Here is a 20668-nt window from a genome sequence, read left to right as displayed (position 1 = left end):
ACTCTATGTTCATTGCGTGAGGTCATAACGGTTTCAACTGCTTATTTCATTATGGAGAAACTTTCATTTACTTTGGGATAGAAGAGTTGGGGGTGGTGGGTGGGGAGGGGTTAGGGGCTCAAGCCCGTGAGCCCTTCACTACCCACCGCCACTGGTCACATAGTGGGCAGGCAGCAGACTGCTTTAATCCAATTCGGTTGAGATGTTGGTTGAGGGGTACATGAACACCATAGATACGAAGGCCTAAAGTGATCAGAATGCAAGAAACGTGAGCAAAAGTTGGTGTGCAATAGGGAAGCAGAAGTGAGTACTGGGACTCTATACTATAAAAAAGCTGGACTGTGAAGCGGGTGGTTCTTGTTCGAATCCCCATAGAGGCGTCCTGAACTTGGGATGTTTGGCTTCGATGGCCCAGTGCCTGCTCTCGAACTCACAACTGTAAGGTCATGGGTTCTTTTTCTTTTTTTTTTTTTGGTAAGTGTTTTACGGTGCTCGCAACTGCATAAGGTCATATGAGCGCGCGGGACACACCTAATACTTTTAATTGGTAGGAAATTTTGAATTTTGCCCGGGTGGCGGCCGAAGCCTACTCTTATTTATTGATTTTAGACCACCAAGGGATCTTTAACGTGCGCAATTTGCACTCGGGCCCTCCGAGATTTTTCACCATTGTCCGAGAAGGCTAGGAGTAGATCTTTCCTACCAGAAGATCAGGGGTGTGGCAGAAAGACAGCAAGAAGGAGTCAAGGAGTAGCAGTAGAAAGGCTGCAGAAAGAGTCAGGAGCCCAGAGGAGGGGACAAAGGAGGTGAAGGGGTGGGGGCAGAAAGTAGAGACGAAAGCAAACGACAGAATATTGCTAGGGCAGGAAAGGAGGTGAAAGGATACAATTTTAGAGAAGAAAATTTTGCGGTCGCTACCCGGATTCGAACCCGGGATCTTTGAATGAGAGGCCAACACCTTAACCAACCTCTTGGCCATGAGAGCCTCTTTGGTCATGGGTTCGAATCCCGCCAGGGGCCAACCTTGTGCCCTTGAGAAAAGCATTGTGCACGAATTTTCTTTTTTACCCAGATGGGAATGAGTAGCCTACCCATCAAAAGATCTTGTCAGTTTGCTAGTGTTTGAGCGCGTAAAATACACAGCTTGCAACGCATACTTCCCAAGAAGCTGGGATTTTTTAAAAATAGTTATAGTAGAGGGTTTTACAGCGCTCTCAACTGCATAAGGTCATATGAGCGCCAAGGGGTGGGTGTCAACAGAGAAGTCTTTACAGGGAATCAGACTTATTCTGCTCACCTCTCTAGCTTCAACAGCACAAGGTTTGCTTCGACTATCAAGGCACCCCGGAATAGCAAGTCACAAGAGTGACAAGCATACAAAAGAAGTAGAGGAAAATTACAATAGTAAGGATTAAAAAAGAAAAAGCAGCAGTTCCCTGTTGTAGATCAGGCAGTTATGGGCGCGACATGAATCAGCCCATTTACAATTCTACTGTCCTTGAACGAGAAATGTCCCCCCTTTGGGAATGGCCTAAAACACTACAGTCACTAGTCAGTGGTACTGCCCCAACGGGTAAGCTGGGATCGTTTCTGAGTTTTGTATTAGGGTCTACTGGGGTAATAATAGTTGTAAAACGCATAGACTAGACTATGCTGTAGAGCGTGGGTATGCGGTATGTAAATGCAATTATTATGATGATGATGATGATGATGATGAGTGGTAGTGTTTTCAAGGACATTCGCCCATCTGGCGCGGTCACATCGGAGATGAATGTTGAACTCGCATGTCCCGCCTTTTGAATAACCTGACAGTAGTGTTGCAAGGGTCAATAAACCTATACAATGACAGCGACTCTATGAAACGGAAAACAGGCAGAGAGTATACATGCACTGACATGGGAAGACATGAGAAGATAAAAAAGAGCAAGACCAAAAAAAAAATCCAGGACATTAACAGTGGAATTCCTAGTCCTACTAAAGCTTACAAACTCTTGTCAGTATAAAAACATAAAGAGGAAGAGTATCTGTGAAATTGGTACGTGGCTGCCTCAAGGTTCGTTTAGTTTTAGTAAGAGTTTTACGGCACTTGCAACACCACAACAAGGTCATATAAGTGCCGAAGAATAGAATATGTGTTACAAGAGAGGAACATACACAAAAAAAAGGAGGGGAGAGAAGGACGACAGATGTTTGACAGGAAAGAAGGAGCAAACCACACTAGAGCACCCGCCAACCACCCACTGCCTCAAGGCAAAGGGCCTTACTTTACTAAGTAGGAAAAACAGGTATATAAAATATAATAAATCAGTTGCACTGCAGGTTGAAGAACCAGCAGTTGACTCCCCCTGAGATTAAGCAGGGAAATACAAAGAAGATTGACAACTGGCAAGACAGAAAAACAAAAACATCACCAAATTTTGTTTAAGCAGGTGTTTTACGGCACTTGCAATACAATAAGGTCTGATAAGAGCCGAAGATTAGAGCTGTTAAAAGAAGAGTAACAAACATAAAAAAGGGGAGATAAGGGCAATAGATGTTTGATAGGAAAGAAGGAGCAAACCACACCAGAACACACGCCAACCACCCACTAAAGTAGAGTAAAGTTAAAGTAAAGAGTAACATATCAACAAAAACACATAACGGTCATAAAGTGCAGAGGAACAGCAAGACAAGCACAAACAAAAGAGGGAAGTCAAGAAAGCGGGACCTACCATTCAAGCCATCCAAGCACCCACACCTACCACCATTCAAGCCATCCAAGCACCCACACCTACCACCATTCATGCCATCCAAGCACCCACACCTACCACCATTCATGCCATCCAAGCACCCACACCTACCATTCATGCCATCCAAGCACCCACACCTACCACCATTCACGCCATCCAAGCACCCACACCTACCATTCACGCCATCCAAGCACCCACACCTACCACCATTCACGCCATCCAAGCACCCACAAGAGTTCAATAAACATGTAGATCTATCAATCATGAGGTACAAATTGGAAGAAAACACTGGTGAAAAAACATAAAGCATTTATTCAATGTCCAGACTGACAGGTACAAACACACACACACACACTACTCATCCTAGTCATAGCACAACAGTATAGACACACAGACAAAACCTATCCTGAGAGCATAGTTTGACCAGTCTGTCTACAAGGCACCCAAGGAGGGCAAACAATCCCAGACACCCAACATCTGTACAATACAACAACACCATCATGGTTATGCATACAAACATGCACAACAAGAAAAATCTCCCTGCCTTTCAAGGATAAGGGGAAAGGTTTCTACAAGTGAATAAATTAGTGTAAAACTTTACAAAGTCTAGAATAAACATGCCGTACTGGATAGCAAAACCTGTTATAGATTCTTTAATAGAAAAATTTTCTCTCCCATGTGCCTTCAGACAGGTGTGGTATATCCCAACACACAAAACCTGGCACACCTCAAGATGAATTTATGTCTAGTAGATCATGTCAGTCTGGTAGAAATCATGGTTCTCTTTGCTGTTCCATTCCCTTGTAGCCTGCCTGCACAGACAGACAAGACACGGCGGTTCTTGGCCAGAAAGGCTGAGATCAGTAGAATAGAAGCTGCCAATGAGGTCAGGGGAAAACAAAAGACAATCAGAAGCCTCCCACTCAACAAACCAATATCTGTCGTCCACTCTTGTCATGGAAGCTCATCATGAGCCAAGTCATCCTCTACTACACAACCAAAGGTGTCAGCTGAACCCACAGCCCTGAACAACATGACGATAGACTAAAGCTACTCTTGCAGCAGGAGGGCAACCAAATTAAGCAGACAAGCTTATTCTGAAACACAAATGTTCTGTCAGCCGTTCAACAAGCAGTTAAAGGAACTAAAGAAAAGACCGGCTTTGACCTGTGCCTGTGTTTAGACATCACTGGCACCCTACTGTCCACCTACAAGTCCGTGTCGCATGCCAGGAGTGGAGAATGCACCTGGATTATGCAGAAGCAGCTGAGCATTGTTCAAGATGAAAAACTAACAAGTCACGACAAAGGCCATGTTCCTAACCAGCTTTCTCTCCAGCTAGGCACTACCACATCACAGCACCAGTTTATACACAACAAACAATCACAGAGACACACACACCAGTTGACCTCATCCTAAAACATAGTGATACAAACTAGTCACACTCACTCATACAGAGAACCAACATAAACGACATCCCATAACATTGAGCTGACAATATGATAACCTAAGGTGCATCACACGGTTGCATTGACAGTACAATAATGCTTGCCTTTAGGATATTAAGACATTAATATATATATTATATAATATATTAAGAAAGTCTGGCAGTATTTCAAGGAGGCAAAGAGTGGCCCGTTGGCCTGGTCCAACACCCACACGAGCACACAAACACAACCACCATCCAGGCCACACCACTAGCACACAGACCAGTCATCCCCTGGTCTCACGGGGAGGAAGAACAAAGAACAAACAGTGACAGCTGTAAGAACCAACAGACTGGGGCCAGGGCCCAGCCCCAGCAGGCATACGCAAACAAGGAAGCAGAATAGTGAAGCAGACAACTCGGGCATTCCACAGAGCTGCCTTGAAGGAGTGCAGGATAGTTCTGGGCTTGGAGGCAGGGCTTTTGCCTCAGCCTGAAGGTCTACAGGTGTCCAGTGTTTTGCTGCCATAGGAAAGGTGGAACACACATTTCTAAACAAGGCAAACACACAGTTTGTGATCTTCTGTATCCAAAAGCTAAAGCACGTGCCAGAGTGTGAACAATCTGGAAGTATCATTCAAAAGAAAAAAAAGGTCAACAGGGAAGGTGCTGAGTTAAACCTGGCACCAGTAACCCAGTCAGGCATCATCATCATCACTTTGACCAATGTATTCAGGAGTTGGTGCGAGTTACTAAGACAGTGCAGAGTACATGAGAAATGAACATATTTTTTCAAATAAAACATACAGCCACACACACACTAACAGACAAAAAGTCTCAGGAGCTGTTACAAAAAAACATTTCATGTAAAAAGAGACAATCATAGAGGCAGCAAGTTAATTTGACAAAACAATCACCTGACTCTCTCAAAAGAACTGGCAAACATAAAAACTCCTCACAAATACTTGCTTCTCATTGAATACACTCAACATACACAAGGTCTCTGGTGGCAATGCAACAAAAAAATAATACAGCTACGTCTGCACAAGACGGCCACTCTACAATAGGAAAAAAAGTTGTAGTCCATGACATGTGGTTCAATTTCGGACAGGTCTTTCCCAATGGAATGGGTAAACACAAATTGAAGCTCCACACAATAACTAAGGACTTGACAGGCAACCAGAGAATGTGAAGCTATGTCTACTGCTAAAGTGGCCATCTTGAGCACATTTTCTGTCTAAACTAAACGGTCAAGGAAATGTCAGAACAGGCTGTGTAAGACAACAAACAAAATAAAACTTTGGAGGGTTGATGCAAAGTGCTGGCATGTTCAGGTGACAACCTGAGCAAGTCCAACTGAGGGAGAAAGTCATCTCACACTGGGGAAAAAATAACTTGTCAAGGAAATCTACAGACAGCCAGAGCACTGCAGTAGACTCATTCTCTAGACGCAAACTAGGTAGACTCATTCCCTAGACGCAAACTAGGTAGACTCATTCTCTAGACGCAAACTAAGTAGACTCATTCTCTAGACGCAAACTAGAATGGCAGTATTACCCACACTACACACACTCAAGTTGACATTGAGGGATCAATACAATGGGGGGAAAAAAAAAAAAAGAAAAGAAAAAGTTACTGTCACTGTTTACAAGACACTCCCATTGCTGCCAACAGGCAGGGGACACAAAGCAAGGTGAGCGATAGTATGGACTACAGAAAGACGTTGAGTTCCTAACAAGAGCCATCAAAGACCACACATCCCCTGATAGAATATACCGGTAACATAGTATAATAAATAAAAATCTCCCTGAATGCCAGAAGTGAATCAAAACGTTTAACAACAGTCAGATCCTTCACAGAGGGCACCGATGGCTGGTGGTGCAGGTCAACAGTAAGCACTTGCGCTGGAATGACCCAGAGAGGATGATGTTGATGGGACAGGTCTCGTCAGCTCTTCCGCTTTCTTCTCAAGATTCTGAGAAACAATCAAAAACTTGATTAATCAAACACCTGAAATAAACCCTATCAGCATTGGCAATAATAGTTTTTTAGTTTTAGTAGAGGTTTTACGGCGTTCGCAAATGCGTAAGGTCATATGAGCACCAAGAGGTGGACGTCAACAGAGAAGTCCTTACAGGGAATCAGACTTACTCAGCTCACCTCTCTAGCTTAAACAGCACAAAGTCTGCTTCGACTATCAAGGAACCCAGGAAATAGCGGGTAAAGAAGTAGAAGAAAATGACGATAGTAAGGATTAGGAAAGAAAAAGCAGCAGTTCCCTGTTGTAGTTCAGGCACAGTTATGAGCATGACATTGTTAGACCAGCCCATTTACAATTCTACTGTGCATTAGAACGAGAAACGTCTCCCCTTTGGGAATGGCCTAAAGACACTTTAGTCAGTGGCACCGCCCCGGGGGGTGAGGCAATAATAATAATAATAGATTGCATTTATATAGCGCCCTATCCCATACCAGTATAAGCTCTGAGCGCTTTACACCAATCACTTAATCATTCACACAAGAAAAAAATATTTCACAGAAGCAAGAAAAACCAGTTCACATAAAGAAGAACTTTCACAACCATACATTAACTATACACGAAAGGACAGTTTAAAAAATGTAAATATATATGTAGATGTATACAATACTAAAAAATCAGCACCTACTAACACACTATAACTAACAATGAACAAATGAGTCAAGCAATCGCTTAAACCTTTAAACATTTCGTGTTCCTGTAAGATCCTGAGGCAAAGACTTTTGGGCCAAAAAATGAGAAACTTTTCTCACCAAAAGATCATAATTTTATCCAAATAAATAGCTGTAAATTGATGCACTAGACACAAAAAAAAGGGTTTTGGGACTGGTAATGTCTTTCTTGAACAATTTCTCAGAACTGTCACATTTGGGATAATTTTATAAAAACTGTCAAATGGCATCATCAACATGATTGCCTTTCTCACCCTGGACCAAGGTATAGGCCACCAACAAACAATTTCCACTTTTCCCTATCCAGACTCGGTTATTCCATGTCTTCCCACTTTCCTGTACATCAATTTTTTGTGACTCTTCTCCAGGTTCCACATAGTCCCCCCCTTGATCTTTGTCAAGTGGCAGAGTTTAAAAATTCCAACACTTTAAAAGTATTTGACTAATTGCAATGATTTGAGTAGCGATGCAGTTAAAAAGCAATTGAACGGAGGAGGCCACCACAGGAAATGTGGATAGAGAGAGGGGGGAGGGAGGGAGAGAGGAAGAAAGAGGGAGCAAGATAGACAAGAGAGACACAGAGAGAAAGAGAAAACCTATGAGTTGAGGTGTATGGAAGTACATACCAGGATCATGGTGGTCCTGTTGTACTCATGCCGGTGCCTGTAGATGACCTGGCTGAGGTGACTGTACAGTTTCTCCAAACCCTCCACTGTGAAGCCCTCCGTGCGGGTCACCAGTCTCTGCAGCAAAGCCTGGAGCCGCTGGGTGTCCACCACCAGCTTCTGGGGACTCTCCTGGAGGATGGCATTGGCCCGTAGCTTCAGCTCAGCATTACAGTTCTGGTTGGTATCTGGAAATACATCATCATTTATCCATGTGTAAAGTACAATGGGTTGCTCTTTTAAATCTCATTCACTTTGATTCACCTTTCAAACATAACAGGCTGCGAAGAAATTAAAATTGAGTGCTTTTAGAGGGTTGAAAATGGCAATTTAGAGTCTGAATAGATTTTCTAACAACCTATGATACCAATTTTGTCATCGTCTCTTTGATTTCTTCATCTTCTATGTATCTTTCCATTGATGGCAATATTTAAAAGACAGTTCCCAAGTTCCCCATACCAAGGCCACTATAATTCAAATTGTCATTGCACCATTGACAGAAGGCCAATCTGGGAACATGTATCTTGGCGAAACAGCCTGTGCCCTAATTTTTCTCCATTTTCATGTTTAAATCACAAATGTCAAATATCACAATCTGGGAGGAACACTTTCAATTATTCTTGTTATTCGCTTTAGTTTCAGCATCGATTTCTTTCACCACAGCCTTTATCCTACTCCCTAAGATACTTTAGATTTGGACAGATTTGAAAAAAGTTTCTTTCAAGAATCACAATTCAGTTTCCTTGATCAATGCACATATTTTCAACTGCAGCAAAGACCTGAAGATAGACAGAAAGAATGAGTGAGTGAATGAAAGAAGAAAGAAAATTGGCACAAAAATATCATGATTGTGATTAACCAGATTTTGACCGATTTGCAGGTAAAAATGTATTGCTGACCAACCTGCAATGAGTGCATAGAGGGATAATGGCCAAGGGCAGAAAATGCGCAGTGCATCCGAGGATAAATGAGTGAGAATTACTCTAAATATCTGGAACTTATCTGGTCTGAGATTATATGGAGGCAAGTATCTATCCATTGCTGTGGAATATTGGTAGCTCTATGATGTCGCACCGTTTGTGGATCAGATGGAGTTGATAATGAATGGATTGGGGGGGGAGGGCAAGATACAAAAACTTTCAGAGAGTATGAATTTCCATTAAAGTACGGAAGATTGGAAGCACTGAACATCTTTGTCAATTGTTTGGTCTGAAGCCACAAACAGTAGTCCACATTGGACACAAGTTTCTAGCCACACTTAACAATAACAGGAACCAGTTACATTGCTCACCATTTATTTCTTGAGTCTCCGGTGTCTTACAGGGCGCCTGTAGAAAAAACAAACAAAAGAAAAACATGAGCATTATTACTACACAAAAGAGCCATAATTTTCTTCCCATTGCAACATAATAGGGGCGGGCACGAGACGAGTCGAGTACTCGTTTCTCGCGAGAAACGCCCTTCCCGTCTCTGCCCGAGCACTAAACTACTGCTCGGTACCGAGACGTGATACTGATCGTTGGCTTGACATAACGAGTAACAGTAACAAGAGTGAGAGAGTGAGAGGCGAGAAATGACAACGCAGACAGTGCCCCCCATCACCGTGCTGTCCTGTGTGTGAAACGTGAAAGGGAGCGGAGAGGGTGGCGAGACGAGGCGAGTGGGGAGTTGATCAGGGCCTAGGCCTTGGTCTCCCTACCTTCCTTCATCGCCTGCGCCAGCGCAACAGGGCAAGCCAAGTTTCTAAGTTTAGATCCCTGCCACGACCGGCCTTCCCGCTAAACCAGTTGCTCGTACTGTGGGGCGAGAAGAGAAATCTCGGCCACGGCCGGCCTTCTCGCTGAACGAGTGGCTCAAACTGCAGGGCGAGAAGAGAAATTGGTCACGAGACGAGAAGCATTGCTTGAGACACGAGACGGGAAGTTTTTTCTCGTTCTCGGGACCGGTCCCGGCGGGAAGTAGGTCAGCTTCTCGCTCGGGAAGGAAAAAGCGCTTCCCGCCCGTCTCTACAAAATAACACTTCACTGCATCAACAAATAACAAGGCATGACTTGTCGCCAATATGCACACACATACACTTTGGGACCACTATGAGTATCTATCTTTGACTCTTTTTAATCTCTGAACCTTTCAAAAGTGTACTTGAGAACTACAGAAAAAAATTGCAACTTATTTTAATTTCAAATTTAAAAAAAAATAGAATGATGAACACCTAAACTCACAAAGGTCATGATATAATGAGACACCCAACTAAACGTACCAACCACAATCTCATGAGGCACAACTAGAGAAACTATGCATCTGGTGTCACGGAGGATCAGAGAGCACTTGGCTTAAATTTGGCAACTGCCGTTCTCAGTGACAATGTATTGCCCTTGTGTTTATCACAGAAGCCTTTCCACTTTCAACAACAGCATACACATGTCATGTACAGAGTGCCCACTCATCAAGAAGAAAAAAGTTCCAGGTTTTTTTCTCAGTTGTCTCCTGGATTCTGTAATCATTTTTGTCAAAGTGATATTGTTTTTCAAGATGAAAGAGATAGGAAAACAGGCTCTTCATTGAATTGTGAAAAAAAAAGGGTGGGGGTGGTGTTAATTATTGACTGTTGGCTTTCTCCCGTATATTTTCGTTTCCATTCATTTTCATGGTGTTTTCCCAACCAGGAAATCTGAAAAAGAAATTCCTGGCTTTTACCTGATTTCCCAGTAGAGTGGGAACCCTGCACATAACTAGAAAGTGGAGTGACTTGTGTGACACTAGCACCATTTCTCCATCATGCACAACCTGGCCCAGAGCATGCCATTGACTAACCTCTTTAGAACTGTGCTCCAGGCTGTCACGCGAGTCTCCATTACTGTCCACTGAGCTGCCCACACCACTGTCCACCGTCACAGCCTCCAGGTCCAGACGCTTGACCACGCTGCGCTTCTCTCCACACACAGGGCTCACAGAGGTAGAGGGCAACACCAGAGGCTCTCTCTCTTGACTAGCTACTGAACAAAACACAGGAGAAACATGCAGTAAACATCTTGAAGACTCTTACAGTTAACATTTTCAAAACCTGTCCCCAGACCCGGCAGTAATCATATCTGCATATCACTACTGAAAATATGCTTAGAACAGGACAACACTACATGTACACACTTGTACAATTCCTTTAGACCTGTGAGAACAGGAAGTTTCTTTAAACAATCTGTGCACAGGCTTTCGATCAATATTATATTATTATCAGTACAGTGTAAAACAAAGTGATGCCTGCAACAGTCTTGTACAAAAAATACAGCTAGTAGTGAGCTTCAGCACTATCTTACCTTTGTTTTGAGAAGAGGAGAGCAGGGCTTGAGCGGAAGAGTTTGTTTCCTCCTGCACTGGAGTTGCCAGTGTGTCTACTACCTCCTCCTCCTCCTCCTCCACCAGGCTGGCCTCCACAGCACCAGAGGTAGTTGGGCTCCCCACTACAGAGCCAGCCCCGCGGGGGCTCATGCTGCTCCGACGTGTGGTAACCCCAACAGGATTGCCCAGTACAGGACTGCGCAGACGGCTGGACACGCGCTGAGGACTTTTCAGTTCTTTGGACTCACCTAAGCACACACACAAAAAAGAACAAACTTGAGTTAACCGTGAAGTCCGTATCATAAAAGACAAAAATTAAGTTTTAGTAAGTTTTACGGCACTTGCAACACAATACGGTCATATAAGTGCCGAAGATTAGAAATGTTACAAGCGAAAACAAACTCGAAAAAGAAGCGAGGGAGACATTCAGATAAGGACAACAGATGTTTATATTTATTTATATTTAGTAGACGTTTTACGACACTCGCAACTGCATAAAGGTCATATGAGCACCAAGAGGTGGATGTCAACAGAGAAGTCTTTACAGGGAATCAGGCTCACTCTGCTCACCTCTCTAGTTTCAATAGCACAAAGTCTGTTTCGACTTTCAAGGCACCCCGGAAATAACAGGTCACAAGAGTGTGACAAACATACAAAAGAAGTAAAGGAAAAATGACAATAGTAAGGATCAGGAAAGAAAAAGCAGCAGTTCCCTGTTGTAGATCAGGCACAGTTATGAGCGTGACATGAGTCAGCCCGTCTACAATTCTACTGTGCATGAACGAGAAATGTCCCCCCTTTGGCAATGGCCAAAAGACACTTCAGTCAGTGGCACCGCTGGGGGGGGGGAGAGACAGATGTTTGAAAGGAAAGAAGAAGCAAACCACACCCGAGCACCCCCAACCACCCACAGACAAAAATTAATATTTGTTTCACAAGGGGACTGAACAAAACGAGCAACGTTTGCTAATATTTATCTTGAATATAAAAAGCTCACAAAACTGACTTAAAAACCTGAACGGGAACCAAACAAAACTGAAATCTGGAACAGGGAGGAGACTATTTAAAGCCAGGAACAATTGAAACTAAACACCCCATAAATGCGTGGTGGAATCAGGCTGTCGTCAATTTTTGGGCATGTAGAGTTATTAGTATCATCTTTAAAGTTTGTTCACTTGTCTTTTTTTGGATGAAAAAATATCCATTTATCTTATATACAAGTTGAGATATTTACAAAAGAAGGAGGTGGGGGTCACCTGTTTTCAGAGGTAAAATTAGTGAGAGAAGGGCTGCCAAAGATTAGTTGTTTGCTTAGCTTAAGAGTCTGTGGTAACAGAAAATTTACATTTCATGTGCCTTTAAGCAACATTTTTCAGAAAAATTCACACAGAAATGAGTTCTTTAATAGGCATGAAAGGTGTTGATCCAAAAAACAAAAATTCGATTAAAAAATCACAAACCTGCGGAAAAATGCAAGTTTCTTCACTTTGATTATTTTGATGAGAGCCTGATTCCACCACGCTGGCTCACATATACGCAATGAACACCGAGAAAAATAAAGAGTACTTACTGCTGTGTTCTGAGACTTCAATGCTAAGCTGCTGTTCTACTGCAGTGGTGGTGGTAGTGGAACAAGGCGTGACAGTGGTGGTAGTGGTAGTGGAACAAGGCGTGACAGTGGTGGTAGTGGTAGTGGAACAAGGCGTGACAGTGGTGGCACTTGGCCGACCAGTGGGTGTGGCTGCCTCTGTGACACGGCTGTCCTCCTCCCCCTGGCTCAGGTCAACCTCTGTCTCCTCCTCCATACTCTTCCGTCTGAGTGGGTGACGGGAAAACATGAGACGAGGACGCTTGCGCTTGGGCTTACACCACACACACTTGGTGGTCCTCGACCTCTTAGGGTTGGCACTGCTGGGCTGGGACTTGCTGCTACCGCTGCTGATATGACTCTTTTTGGGGGCGGGGTTAGGCTTCACATCTTTGCTGACATTAGACTCTCCAACAGCCTTGTCTACCTCAGTCTCCAGACTTTGCCCCGGTGTGTTGCCCTCCAGCTCAGTGCCCCCACTGGAGTTGTTCTTATTGTCTCTGGTCGGGGAGGAGCCCGAACGAGCAGCGCGGTACACTTTCTCCACAGACTCCAGGGCCGGAGTGGGGTCAATGTTCAAACCTCGTACCCTGCGGCTGTACCGCTCTCCCTCGGGTTTGTGTATGGTGCGCACAGGCTTGGGGTTCTCCAGGTAGCTGGGCAAGCTGCCAGACTGCTGAGCTCGTGATGAGCCCTGTTGGTTCACTGGCTTTGTGTAGTAAAAGTTGGGGACATCCAAAGATTTTTGACCTGTGAAAGAAGACAACAAACCTACTTTACAATGGCAATAACAAAATGTCAGGACCTGCTGCAATCAGGCCCTTTACGTCAAAGCATAAGGCCTCGCTTTTCTCTGCATTTCACAATAAAATAAAATAATAACATTCGAAAGCACATTTACCTTTCACTTGAGCCTGGGCTATTTTTAGTGCACCAACATTTGTAAATGTAGTCTGTTTCTCTAACTTTGAGTAGTTTAGTACTCAGGCCCTTGGGCATACCTAGTCTGTTTGCCCTCACTGTCCCTGAGTACATTGTCGTTCAAGTGATTAATTCCTCCAACAGAAATGGACAGAAGTAGTATTTGTCTGTAAAATAAGGGCTCTACCATCCTCAGCACAACATGTGTAGATGTGCTACTGATTGACGGGTCTCCAGCATATTATTCAAATCCAAATATAATAATATATACATAGCCTTTTGACCCGCTTTATTCCGCTGCATGACTGTTTATCTCTTGCTTTAGATGTTTCAGCAAAGTGTCATTAAAAAAAAGTAGAAAGCAATGTACTGCACTTGCATCTTCAGGTAACTCCACTTTCACCTGTAAACGCTGGGTTATTGGGGAAGTTGATGCCTTTGTGCCAGTCAGTTTTTTCTTCAACTTGTTCAACATCACCCCCATTTGACTCTGGTTCTGACTCAGAATCTGTACAGTGTTCAAACTCACATCTGTCTGTCTGAAGTCCATAATGACAAGATACCATCCTCCTCAGACCTCTTGGTCTATTACTAGATGTGCATGTACTGCTACTGCTGCTGGCACTAGAACGACTATCTAGATTCAGATCTACTTGTAGTACTTGGCGTGGATTTGGATAAAGAAGCAATCTCACTTATATCTTTACCATTCTGATTCTTACCTTCATTCAACTGTTGGCAATCTGAACAACTGCTCCCACATCTCGAGGCAACTTCTGGATCATGTTCTGGGTCTTTTTTTTTCTCCAGAGTTATAGACTTCTAATTTGAGTGTCAGAGCTTATATTCCGTTTACGTTTTCTGGTCACCATCTGAACTCTCACAATCACAAAGTGCTGATTTTGTTCTTCAATTGAAAAAAGCTATATCTCAGTTTTTAGGAAAGTTGTTTTAGCATGCAGAACTAAAAAAGTACTGTATAAAACACAACCAAAATTCAGCTGAATGAAATTATGATTTAATTGCTGGCTCACCACTTCCTGTAGATTACACAGGAAAAGCACTGAAGACATCATCTGATAAAGTGCATTCTGAAAGTACATGGGATCCAGCACAAGTGTGTGAAATGTGTACACAGGTCACAACTAAAACACAGCACACATAGTAAGAACAGCAAATGTCAAGACAAATAAGTCCAGTAACATACGTCTTCACTTACCTCTTCTCTTTCTGGACTCTTCAATTTCCATGCACATTTTTTCAAAGTCTTTGTCAAGCTCTGTCCGGATGATTGCGTAGGCTGTGTCCTTCAAAGCACATGCTCTATGTCTTATGACCCGATCTGGAAATACAACAGTATATGTGAGGCGTGCTGACAAACTGAGTTACTTCTCCCAATCCACAAATGGAGATATTGGCCAAAAATTGACTCAAGAGTCTAATTTGTTGATTTTCTATTGGTGCCATATTCTTTAAAAATAATAAGCCTTTTATTATTTCATACTTATAAATTGAAAAAACTTTACCTATAAGTGTGGCGTATCTGTTTGCATAGGTCTCGAATCCGAGAAGTAACTCATTTTGTCAGCTCCCTTCACATATAAAAATTACAGTGGAATTCACTCATGAACAAGGAGGTCTTCTGTAACATCATAACACACCATCATAACACACAGAAAACCAACTCAATACAACGACAACATTACCAGAAAATATGTACTGTTGAATTAAGAGAGCTCTGAGCAATGGTAAAAAAAACAACAAAAAAAACAACACCTTTTTTAGTTTAGTTCTAGTAAGTGTTTTACGGCACCAGCAACACAATAAAGGTCATATAAGTGTCAAAGATTAGAGATGTTACAAGAGAGTAACAAACACAAAAAAAGAAGGAGGGGAGATAAGGACGATAGATGTTTGAAAGGAAAGAAGAAGCAAACCACACAAGAGCACCCGCCAACCACCCACTAAACACCTTTTTATTCTAATAGAAAAGCCCAAGACAGCCCTCTTAGATCATATAAACCCAGTACACACTGCACAAATGAGTTCAAAAACTTGGGTTAATGCAATTTTTTCAAGCCTATTTTTGAGAATGGCCTGTACACCACTTTCATTAAAATCTAGGAAATTTGAGTAAAAACCGTATGCACAAAGCATATTGCTTGACATTTCTGTGAGCTTGAACTCATTGACCACTCAGCCCCTGGAGCCCCTAAATTCCTAAATCAGAAAGTATCAAAGCATTATTGAAGAAATTTTTCTTACCCATTGGGCCCCTGTTTGGGTTGTACTCCAGAGCGTTAGAGCAGACCAGGTCAATATCTTTCATGAAGGCTGAGACCGTTCCATACTCATGGAGGTCAATCTTAGACATCATTGTAGACAGGTCCATAGGCTGCTCTATGACCTCATAGTAGTCTGGTGCCTGCAGCAAACGCATACAAGAAGAAATATTTCAGTCTCAGTGTTGTGAAAAAGGAGGTCAAAGCGATGTCAAATTATTCCTTTCAAACCAAAAAGATTTGAGGAGTGAAAAGGAGTGGCTCAAGAAAAATGTATTTATTCATAACATAAAATAAATATTCATGTTTTAGTTTTACTAGAGGTTTTACAGCGCTCGCAACTGCATAAGGTCATATGAGCGTAAGAAGATTAGAGTAGTTATAAAAAAGAAGAAGGGGAGAAAAGGACGATCGATGTTTGATAGGAAAGAAGAAGCAAACCACACCAGAGTACACGCCAACCACCCACAATGGTATCTATTCATAACATAAAACAAATATTCATGACGGTGACAGAATAAGGTCAGAGCATGAACTACAAACAATACAAAGAAGAGCCCAGGTTCTTGAAAAATGTGTTAAAAAATCTGCTGCATGGTGACAGTAACATCTTATGTAAGTCGTACCCAGGAAAGAGAGCAAGTGCAGAGCTATCAGAACAAGCAGTATATCTTACATCATCAATGTCAACCGGTTTAGCGAAGATGGAGAACTTCTTGTCACCGCCCAACTTGTTGAGCACGTCCCTGAGAAAGATGCGCAGCTCCATCAGAGTGAGTTCCTCTTTCTCCATTAGCTGCTTCAGCTCCTCCTTGTTCAGCTCACGAGGTTTGTTGGCCACAGCTTTGGGAAGTACCTCCAGCATACGCTGAGCTGAAAACACACAGTTAACATGTATACAAGCAAAGGGTTCACACAACTTGTTACTGCCACAAAGCAAAATAGCCCTAACCCACTCAGAGTTTGACACTGTTGGCTTTATGCTTTACTCCTTCACAACCATGCTCATATTTCACAAAGAAATACCATAGCCATAAGAGCGAAAAACTTCCTTGAGAGTGGTCAAAAACAAAAGAAAAACTTTTTTACAACACACATGAAAATCTTAACCAATGCCCTAAAACTGATTTCCTGTAAGGTCATTTTATACAAGAGGACTATTTTGTAGCTTAATAGGCGATGAGTACAAACAACACAAATGAAAAATACCCAAAAAAAACCCCAACACTTGTACTGCATCTCCCAAAAAACCAACTCTTCCCTGGTCTTGTGAAAGTCAAAGCAATGAAACAAAATGAAACAAAGAACAAGTGTGCCACACAGCAAATACTGAATTAGGAATTACAAAAAACACCGATTTTAAAAAAATCTTCAGAGCTGCTTGTTAAGAGCCAAGAATGACCAAAACACTGGTCAAAACGAGTGGATCACTCCATAATGAAGAATACTAATCAGCAGTCCCCGAGGTGGAGAACAGCCTCAAGCTAAAGCAAAACAGAAACAAGAAAACTATCATGGGAAAACTGCAGAACAAAGAAAGAGAGACGCATGACTCAAAACTGCTGGCACAACGGCAGTTACCCCCTGGGTGCAGCCATGTCTGAAGGCGTAGATTGTATCTTGGATGTCTCTTGGACACCAGAGAGTCTGTGGGTTCAGTCTTGACACGTTTTGTCTTACAACACCTATTTTTGTGGAGCCCACTGTGCAGCCGTGTCCACTGTTTGCTTGAGTGAGGAGCATCCTGGAGTCTGTCTGGGCACAGGTCTCTCAGGTTCACCGGCAACACAGAGTCACCGTCACTTAACTCTCCATAGTCATGGTCACCTTCTTCTGTCTTGTAGAGCATTTGAAAAGAGCCACAAGAAAATACCGAGCTATGGTGAGAACTCTTTGCAGACCTCACAGACATGTGAGAACTTGGCAGTATACATCTGTTGCCAGCCTGGGCCCAGACCCCCAAAGGCCGTTGTAGCTTCTCAAGACGCCGAACGTAACGCTGGTGTCTGCTGGTCAGGGAGCAGTGGCTGTTGCGATATTGGGGGTCAAAACATTCATGTGTGTGGGAGGGGCCTACTTCAGCTAGCTTTTCCTCTAGTTTGTGAAGACGGCGGAGATAACGTTTGTGTCGGTCAGAGAGGCTCCAGACTCTATGACTTGTACACGACTTTGAAGACTGGGCTCCCCTCGATAGAGCAACAGGCTCCTTGAATGCACCCCTTTGTTTTGATGGAACAGCAGACTTGTGTGAGGTATAAACAACACTGTGACATCTCCAGCCCCTGCCTCGGGCCGACTGGTTGCTGTTAAGCCTCTGTATATTGACACGTGACCTGAGGGTCATACCATGAGTGGAGGCTGGTGACGCTTTCACAAGTGAGCACTGTCCCGGGGTTCTCCTGCAGGACTTCCTCTTGGACCACTGCCACCTTCCCTCACTCATGTCCTTGTCAGCAGGGGGTGGCCGTGAATTAGGCCAAATCTTTTTAACACACCTGGGAGACTTTGTCTCTGCTCTATCCCCAACACTGCAAGTTTCTAGTACATTTTCAGCACCAAATGGATACACATAATTTGGCAATGGAGATGACATTTTACGATTTCTCTTTGCTCTCAATCTTTTGTGATTAGATGGTAAGAAATTGCAAGTCTTTGCTTTCTTACTATTTTCCAATAGCTTTACTATTTCATCTGAAATAGAAATTGCCACTGGAATCAATACTCGCTAATGAAAAAAATGCCTTTTAGCTAGAAGAAATGATAACGAAGTTCGATGAGATTGAACTTTGAGTGGTGAACTCATGATGGGAGCAGTGAAGAACATTGGCCAAAAGCAAGTAAGAATCAACAGGGGGAGCACAAGACAGAGCAACCAAACAAACGGTTTCATTGAGAGAGAGACGAGAGGATAGCTAGACAACGACAACTTAACGCCATTGGCCGATATTTATAGTAACAGCAATCTTGTTTGACCTCCGAAGGGGGATGCCCGCCGCGTCATCTGATCGTGATTTAAAAAATAGTGATGATTTTGCGTAGATCTGGCACGCGATTTGTACGGGCAGTTTCCAAGCTTTGAGTCTTTCCCAGTGGTTCCCCCTAGTATACAGCTTTTGCACCTCACAGTATTGATTTGCAAACCTTGCAGTCTCGAATAAGATCTACTCCAGCTCAGCGTCCTATTGAGTCTAATCTCTTGTAAGTTCTTAATTTCTTGTCCTTACAAAACTTTAAAAGAAACTATCTGAATCGAAATGGTAGATCACTTGCGCTGCATCGTTGAACTTTGTTTGAACTTGCTTTCGTACGTAGGCCTACTCTTAGTCTTCTTCTTCCTCTCGGTTTACGTAGTGTACAACATCAGAATCAATCTGGGCAGAAGAAGGGTGCTGCACAATCACTTACAACCGAACCAAGCAGTTCTGCAAGTTGCAAAGAAAATAATCTCAGTTGTCATCATGAATGACAAAGTGGAATCCCTCAATGACGTCAAACAAGATGGCTGTTACTATAAATATCGGCCAATGGCGATCTTTCGTTGTCTGCTTGAGAGAGAGAGAGAGACAGACAGAGACAGAGAGAGAGAAAGAGAGAGAGAGACAGACAGACAGACAGAGAAAAAGAGAGAGAGAGAGAGAGAGAGAGAGAGAGAGAGAGAGAGAGAGAGAGAGACAGACAGACAGACAGACAGACAGAGAGAGACAGAGACAAAGAGAGAGAGCTGATCTGCACGTATAAGCATTATAGCTGCCATCATAGAGAAAGGAAGACAGGACAAATTGATGGAAGAGAGGAGAAAAGAAGGGAAAAGTCCCAGCACAACACAACTTCAACAGAATTAGAGCAATTCACACTGGGATTTCCAAGCATGGACAAATCCACAGAAAGACCTGCCACTGACGGAAGAGCAAAAGAGATGGGAAGAAATTCATAGACTGGCTGACAGTAGCCCGTGTAAAAGATTCTACCTAAAGAAGGCCACTGTCCATTGGCAGTCAGACCAGCCCAAGAATACTCACCAGCTTGTTTCTTCTGTGGTGGGGGTCTGCTGGCTTGTCGCATTACAAGGTCTTGGAAGAAAACTTTCCGCTCTTCGCTGTTTGGATTGCTCATGGTCACAACTTCACCAGAGTATTTGTTGAACATGGATTGAAGCTGGAGAGACAAAAATAGAAAAAAATAGTCATTACATTATCCACTGACCACATCCAACTAAAAATATATATACTTGAGACAATAAGCACTTAACTATCACAAGCATTCTTATTCCAATACAATAGGGTTTGCATCTTACACTTATGTTTAGTTTAGTTTTAGTAGAGGTTTTACGGCGCTCGCAACTGCATAACGTCATATGAGCGCCAGAAGATTAGAGGTGTTACAAGAGAGTAACAAACATAAAAAAGAAGAAGGGGAGATAAGGACGATAGATGTTTGATAGGAAAGAAGGAGCAAACCACACCAGAGCACCCGCTAACCACCCACTCATACAATATTGCTTACACATGGCAAACTATAATAATAATAATTTGAAAGGTGTATATGGGTGTTCGCATGCGCGCATGTGTCTGTTCGGTTAAACATCAACCCAACCAGCCAGCATCTGGACAATACATGTCTTATCTTACATTTGATCAGGTATGAGTTTCGGAAAAGAGAAGCCCACTGACATAATAAATTGTTTTAATCTAGGAAAAGTGAAGACCAAAAGACAGAAACAACAGAGGGAGAGGAAAAGGCACGACCTACTGCTGGCACCCTCCAAACACCCGTCATTTCTCCATTAGAAAATGGTCACACTAAAATACAAACTGGAGGGATCAGACCATGCCATAATAGTGCTAACCAGCATGGCAGTGGGCGGGGTGCACATGGACGAGTGTCAAGTAGGAACTTCATTACACACTTGTGAACTAATCTGGCCTGACCACACTTCGCTACACAATGCGACACTATAGCTACACTGAAAAGATGTTGAAGAAGGAGATCACATACAAATGAACTCCCCCCCC

General features: G+C 43.0%; 1 protein-coding gene across 4 annotated transcripts in view; it reads right to left on the bottom strand.

Moving 5' to 3' along the window:
• Positions 1 to 3021: 3021 nt before the first annotated feature.
• Positions 3022 to 20668, bottom strand: part of LOC101860846 (ATPase family AAA domain-containing protein 2) — a 38525-nt gene continuing 20878 nt past the window's right edge. For 2 of the 4 annotated variants that reach the window (XM_005108882.3, XM_005108883.3), the window contains exons 20-30: positions 19676 to 19811; positions 17238 to 18347; positions 16333 to 16529; positions 15640 to 15799; positions 14594 to 14716; positions 12436 to 13203; positions 10844 to 11113; positions 10344 to 10525; positions 8821 to 8857; positions 7491 to 7717; positions 3022 to 6130 (exon numbers count right to left, since the gene is read on the bottom strand). In XM_005108882.3, coding sequence (XP_005108939.1) covers positions 6041 to 6130; positions 7491 to 7717; positions 8821 to 8857; positions 10344 to 10525; positions 10844 to 11113; positions 12436 to 13203; positions 14594 to 14716; positions 15640 to 15799; positions 16333 to 16529; positions 17238 to 18347; positions 19676 to 19811 — 3300 coding nt within the window. In that variant the 3' untranslated portion in view covers positions 3022 to 6040. The remainder of the gene's footprint in view (positions 6131 to 7490; positions 7718 to 8820; positions 8858 to 10343; positions 10526 to 10843; positions 11114 to 12435; positions 13204 to 14593; positions 14717 to 15639; positions 15800 to 16332; positions 16530 to 17237; positions 18348 to 19675; positions 19812 to 20668) is intronic. The other 2 variants (XM_035972526.1, XM_005108884.3) reach the window with 2 other exon arrangements.

Source organism: Aplysia californica, unplaced genomic scaffold, assembly GCF_000002075.1.
Source record: "Aplysia californica isolate F4 #8 unplaced genomic scaffold, AplCal3.0 scaffold00730, whole genome shotgun sequence".
Lineage (NCBI taxonomy): Eukaryota > Metazoa > Mollusca > Gastropoda > Aplysiida > Aplysiidae > Aplysia > Aplysia californica.
Note: the sequence above shows the minus strand (reverse complement) of the source record. Positions and strands in the feature narration are given on the sequence as shown.